Source organism: Nicotiana tomentosiformis, chromosome 1 (genome assembly GCF_000390325.3).
Source record: "Nicotiana tomentosiformis chromosome 1, ASM39032v3, whole genome shotgun sequence".
Lineage (NCBI taxonomy): Eukaryota > Viridiplantae > Streptophyta > Magnoliopsida > Solanales > Solanaceae > Nicotiana > Nicotiana tomentosiformis.
Genome location: NC_090812.1, coordinates 74,924,184 through 74,930,838, shown reverse-complemented (window position 1 = coordinate 74,930,838; position 6,655 = coordinate 74,924,184). Strand labels below are relative to the sequence as shown.

At 34.8% G+C, this 6,655-nt stretch overlaps 1 protein-coding gene across 1 annotated transcript; it reads right to left on the bottom strand.

Moving 5' to 3' along the window:
• Positions 1–2,124: 2,124 nt before the first annotated feature.
• LOC104105024 (polyol transporter 5-like) lies at positions 2,125–5,556 on the bottom strand. The gene is made up of 3 exons (XM_009613256.4): positions 5,332–5,556; positions 4,466–4,828; positions 2,125–3,372 (listed from the first exon to the last, which is right to left on the bottom strand). Exons 1-3 carry the CDS (start codon positions 5,486–5,488, stop codon positions 2,273–2,275), a joined length of 1,620 nt encoding a protein of 539 aa, XP_009611551.1. The 5' UTR covers positions 5,489–5,556; the 3' UTR covers positions 2,125–2,272.
• Positions 5,557–6,655: the final 1,099 nt, after the last annotated feature.

Sequence of the window (6,655 nt, the reverse complement as noted above, 5' to 3'; positions counted from 1 at the left end):
TTACGGGATTGACTCAACATGCACGAGATTGACTCAACAGGCACAAGATTGACTCAACATGCACGGGATTGACTCACCAGTTACGGAATTAAATCATCAATTATGGAATTAACTCATCAGTTACGGAATTAACTCATCAGTTACGGAATTCCATCATTTATACAGCTATTACAAGTCTTCCAAAAGTAACAGATGGATTGAGTAAATGCTCATAATGGACCCATAATTCAAGAAGAATGGTTATTTAGATTTAGCCCTATAAATAGACACACTTTTATCACCACCGGGGAAATCTAATTTTCTTCTCTACAATTATATACATTGTAATTCATAGCACATTGCTCCCAATTTAGCCATAGTTCGGCTCTTCAAGCTCTGTTCGGCTCATCATCCTATCAAGGATCATTCAATAAGAATTATTTCTTCTCTGCTTTATTTTTATTACATTATTTGTCATTGAATTTATTTTTTACTTCTCTATCACGTTGTATTAATGAAAATTTATATCTTTCGGATTGAATCGGTTGCTTGTGGCCCATCATACAAAATTATTGTTTTGACCTTGAAAACTATTTTTTGGATTAAAAGTTAACCAGATGCATTAATTCCTAGACTTTATCCAAACCAGAAGTACAAATTTCTTGGTTATTAACATCCCCGTTCTCTAAGGTTGTGAGGTTATAAAAGTTTTGGGTACAACTAAAAATCTATGAGTCAAAACTCAAAGATTAAAACTTATGGATGAACATTAAAAATCCAAGATCAAGCTTTATATGGTAGTGATAGTTTTTCAGCACCAACAGATCATTGACGAAAGGAAAAAAAGTGACAGAGTTGTCATCTGAATTCCTAAGTTCTGCACTCTTTTTTCCTTCGCCTAGTTTTTGTCCCTATTGAATTTTTCTGGCAAGGTTTTTAATGAGGCAGCGGCAAGGGTGGAAAATATAAAATCTCCCACTTCCTGGTCACATCACAACGAGTAATCGAAAAGTGGGGGGACTATCTGTATTAGTGAAATATAGACTCACCACGTGAGTCTATTAAATGGCGACACATGTTAGCAAATTTATGAGAAAAGTGAAGAATGACATGCAAAGATGATATTTGAAACACCCCCGGAACCGAGCATACTCGTATCGTGCATGTTAGTCTTGGAACTGACCATCATAGAGTAGCTCCGGATCAGTTACGGGAGAATAGCTCATAATTACAGATGAGTAAAGAATCAATTAATCCCGGATTACATGGGATTTACCATCATTATGCCATCAGTTAAAAATTAATTATGTAACGTACAATAAATGCAATAAATAGTTGTAACTGTTAGAACAAGGCAATCAATTACGGGATTGACTCAACATGCACGAGATTAACTCAACAGGCGCGGGATTGACTCAACAGGCACGGGATTAACTCATTAGTTACGGAATTAACTCATCAGTTATGGAATTAACTCATCAGTTACGGAATTAGCTCATCAGTTACGGAATTAACTCATCAGTTACGGAATTAGCAATTCCAACATTTATACAGTTGTTACGAGTCTTCCAAAAGTAACGGATAGATTGAGTAAATGCTCATAATGGATCCATAATTCAAGGATAATGGTTGCTTAGATTTAGCCCTATAAATAGGCACACTTTTATCACCACGAGGGGAATCTAATTTTCTTCTCTACAATTATATACATTGTAATTCATAGTATCTTGCTCCCAAATTAGCCATAGTTCGGCCCTTCAAGCTTTGTTCGGCTCGTCATCCTATCAAGGATCATTCAATAAGAATTATTTCTTCTTTGCTTTATTTTTATTACATTATTTGTCATTGAATTTATTTTTTATTTCTCTATCATGTTGTATTAACGAAAATTTATATCTTTCGGATTGAATCTGTTGTTTGTGGCCCGTCATATAAAATTATTGCTTTGACCTTGAAAACTATTTTTTGGGTTAAATAGTAAGGTGTGGATTTAACTCAAAAATGTTATATTTGTCATAAGTCGGAAATGAACACGCCTTATAGTTGTTTGTTACCCAAACTATCACAAAGATTGACGTAGTATTAGGACCTGCGATTTTTTCATACGTATTAATGATTAAAGAGCATTATGTGGAACAGTAGGACTTTCGGATTTACATAACTTGCATTAATGCATGAAATTGGGAAATTGCTGTCTCCTTTCATATAATGCTCTCTATCTCTGATATCTTCTTTTATCAAAATAATACAATTTTCTTTTCCCAATTTACCCATATAAACAATATCAGCCACTTTAACTGCTAATAGCTGGTGCAATACCCATCTGAATTTGGCCGTTATCGTTACTGTTCTTCTCCGTCTTCTCCGTTATCTTCGCTTCTTTCAGCTCTCTTGCCGTTTTCCTCCAGTTCCAGAAAGTTCCAAACAATGCCTCCATTTCTTCTAGAGTCTTCCCTTGTGTTTCCGGCATCAAGGTGAAGAAAAACACAAACGCCACCGCCGCTAATCCGGCGTACAAAAAGAACGCACCGCCAATTGTTATCGCCTTTTCCAGGGACAAAAACGTCATTGACACTACTCCACTTGTTACCCTGTTTACCGCCACCCCTATACTGCACCCAGTTGCCCGTAGCCTCAAGGGGAAAATCTCCGAACTGTAAACCCACGTTATTGGACCCATCCCGATTGAGAAAAGTGCCACGTAAGCCAACACCATTGTTATACTAAGTGCAATAGCCCAAACTACTTTTTGCTCCGATTGGTCAATGATTGTAAGGCCGGTGGCGAGTAGCATCAACGACAGCACCATTCCGGCGACACTGGTTAACAGCAACGGCCGCCGGCCGGATTTGTCGAGCATGAATGTGGCTACAAGTATGAAAATTGTTTTAACAAATCCAACGGCTACAGTGGCGAGCAACTTGTCGTGATCGGATTTAATCCCTGCTTTTTCAAAAATTCTCGGACTATACAAAACGACGGCGTCGATTCCACTTGCTTGCTGAAAAAAATGAATTCCGACGCCGGTGAGTAGTATGTGACGGACGGCCGGCGTTGGTGAGAAGATCAATTCCCGCCATACGTTGTCGCCTTTAGGGCGTTTGGGTACTTCAACTATGTCGTCGTTGCAGTGTTCCGGTATGCCGGCGGCTTCTTTGATATCGGCGAGTCTTAGCTGAGCTTCTTCTAAGGAATCAGAAGTTTTGTTCAGAACTCGCCTTGCATCGCCGAGTCGACCCTGCATTACGAGCCAACGAGGTGACTCAGGCATGGCGAGTACACTTACGGCTAAGAATACTGACGGGACTGCTCCAATTCCAAGCATGAATCGCCAACTCAAGTGAGTTGGAAGTCTTGAAAACGCGAAGTTTGATACATATCCCAGCAATATACCTGTCATTAACAAATTTAAGCACGATTTTAACAGCATGTTGAAATAATGCATAAGTAGATCTACTTACGAGGAAATGTACAATGAATATTTGAGGTTTACACTATAGTCAACTAAAAGTTATTCACTCAAATTAGATAACCTAATTTTCTTTTTGCTTTTAACTTTAAACTCTTTATTTTATTCTTAATAAAAAGCTTTTATAACCACACAAATATCATGGTCCTAAATTTTTTTTACCCCTTAAGCTTTTAAGATCACAAGTTTTAAAAGTCTTTTTTTTTCTTAAACTCAATGTCGAATCAAACTACCTCATCTAAATTGAAACAGATGGAATAATTATGTATAATTTCTAATAATCTAAAAATTAAGACCAATGATATACTAAAATATGTTAAAACATAATTTATAATGTAAATAAACTGTTAAGTGTATATAGTTAAATTCTTAGTACATATATCAAGCTTTAGTCAATTCATCATTTGCATAATTTCCTATTATAAAAAAAAAATAGGAAATATATATAAGTCTGATAAAATCACAAGGTACCATTAATTTGATGAAAATAATTTTTTCTGACAACTTTATTCATTTATAGGAACTTATCGAATTTAGCCTTACATTAACTTGTCACAGTTACATTTGACCGTTTGAATTTCGCTCCTAACAGATATTGTCATGATGCCTTTACGTTACCAATTAGGACTTTACTAGACCAACCAAGACTTTGAAAATAATTCTTATATTCACATTTTATTTAAAAACAGATTTATAGAAAATTTTAGTTGATGATGGCACGTAATCTACTACTACTACTGAATAAAGTACAAATTATTTTTACGATATTATAACATATAATTTGAATTAAAAAATAATGGAATAGGAAAGCTGGCATATTAGAGGAAATCTCTCACTCCATAGTCTCTCCCTGATCTTTTTCTTTGTCTTCCTGGATTCTGCTGTCAGGTTACATTTATTTATAACACATGTTGTTGTTTGTCATTATTGATGAAAGAAAACGACAATTTCAACATAATACTCAAAGTCCCAAGTTGTAGAGACGAAACAAGAGAGTTAATTAAAATTACCACGTACCTCCATTAATGAAAACTTCCGGGAATGACGTAAGAAAACCGCGGGAAGACGCCGGCGAAACTTCGGCTGTGTAAACCGGAGCAACCATGAGAGCGTACCCGACTCCGACTCCGGCGACGAATCGACCCACCATGAGAAATGCATATGTGGTAGCAAAACCCATCAGAAGAGCTCCGGCGAAGAAGATTGCGGCGGCCACCACCATAGTGTACCGGCGACCAATCCAGTCGGATGTACGGCCGGCGGCGGCAGAACCAAAGAGAGAGTAGACATTGAGGATTCCTACCAGAATCTCCACTTGGATATCGGTGATATGGAGGTCTTTCTGAATGTAGATGATGGCTCCACTCATTACTCCAATATCTACATGAACCAAACCATTAAATAATATACTATAAAGCTAATATTTATAAAATTTAAATCTAAGGGGTTCAATCTTTAAATTTTACAATTAAGTTCGTTGCACGACTTTTGAATTTATTTCATATATATATATATATATATATATATATATATATTTTGATATTTTGTGTCGAAAATGCTAGATTTAATTGAATTGGTTAATTATATGCCACATGCATCCGCAAGGAAGAAGGAAGGCGCTTGAAATACGTTTCCTTTTCATGCTTTATCACAATATGTTATGCATGAAAACGAATTAGAAGAAAAGTTTTCTTTAACTAAAAATGAAGAAAAAGAGAATGGGATTAACGGAGTGTTAGACAAAGTTCTAAGCAAATTCCATAAAAACCTGTTGAATGCATGTCCTACAAATTAAAGAAAGCTTTGTCCAAAGGAACATTAAATGTTTTTGTCTTACAAGATACAGACGCAGATATATAGATGAGAAGGGAGAGAATTCTTACCATAACCAAGCAAGATTGAAGCCAAAGAAGCTAAGAAAGAACAAGCTATTGCATATTTGTTTGTTTTTGGTTTCTTTGGAGGATCGAAATCTCGAATACTAGCTATCTGAGGTTGGCTATGAACACCATTATTACTGGCTAATTTTTCTTCTGCCATGAGAGAAAAATAGATAGAGAGAAGGTATGTAGAGAGAGTCACACAAGAGTGTATGGTCTTGATATTGTGTTTATCACAGAGCTTTATATATATAGAAAAGGGCCCCTAAATTTGACCCAATATGATAAATTATTGAGCCTTTGGGGTCCTTTTTAATTTTGTTTATTGAATCTTTACTTGACTCGTTTTTCTGATGTGGACATTTTCTTTTCACATTGAACTCCAACTATCTCATTGCATATTATTGCTCGTTTTTCTGATGCCGACATCTAGTTTTTTGGCCAGTATACGCTTAATTCATATAGTTTTCATCAATTCATGACTTAATTATCTTCTACCATGGAGCCATTTCCTTATGGAGCAGAAGAACTATGGTAAAAATTTAATCTCATCGGGTGTTAAACTAACAAGTTATATTAATTTATCATTGTTAATTAAGTACTAAAATAAGGTAGGATATATGTTAATTAACTATGATTTAGTGATAATCATATTTATGAAGATATGTGTCATATATTTATTTGGTTGATATAAACACTCGTTACGAATAAGTATTTATCCCGAAGCACTAGCTAGGAACTACTAAAAGCTCTATTATTTGGTGTATTTGCAGTGATTGCTAAGTTTATAATCCTCTTTAGAAATGTTATCCAAAAATTTGTCAAATGTGGTAAGATCTAGTCAAATTAAAACTCATATTTTTCATAGAAATGATGCGGATAATATACCCACTATAAAATCACAAAGTGAATCTACTGAATATGATAAGATAGACTCATATTAATAACAAAGTGAATCTATATAATTACAAGAATTAGTCTGTTTCATAAAAAGTTGAACGCGTGACCTCAAACGTATGGGAACCCAACAAATTTTTACTTTTTAAAAAAAAAGATCAAAAATTTGTTTGTCCATAAAATTTTATAAGTGAGTTTTTCGAAAAACTTTTTTCCACGCTCACAAAACTTAAATATTTTTTCATGTGAAATGCATATTCAAACATAATTTTAAATTTTAAATATTATTTTTCAACTTAATTCCAAATACTAATTTTGTTAAAAATTATAATTTTTATGTCCAAACGCTTAAAAAAAAGAATCTTACCTTGGTCTGTTGGTCATTCGCTGGATGAGAAAAGTCAACGAGATTATCAGCCATTCCTAGGAG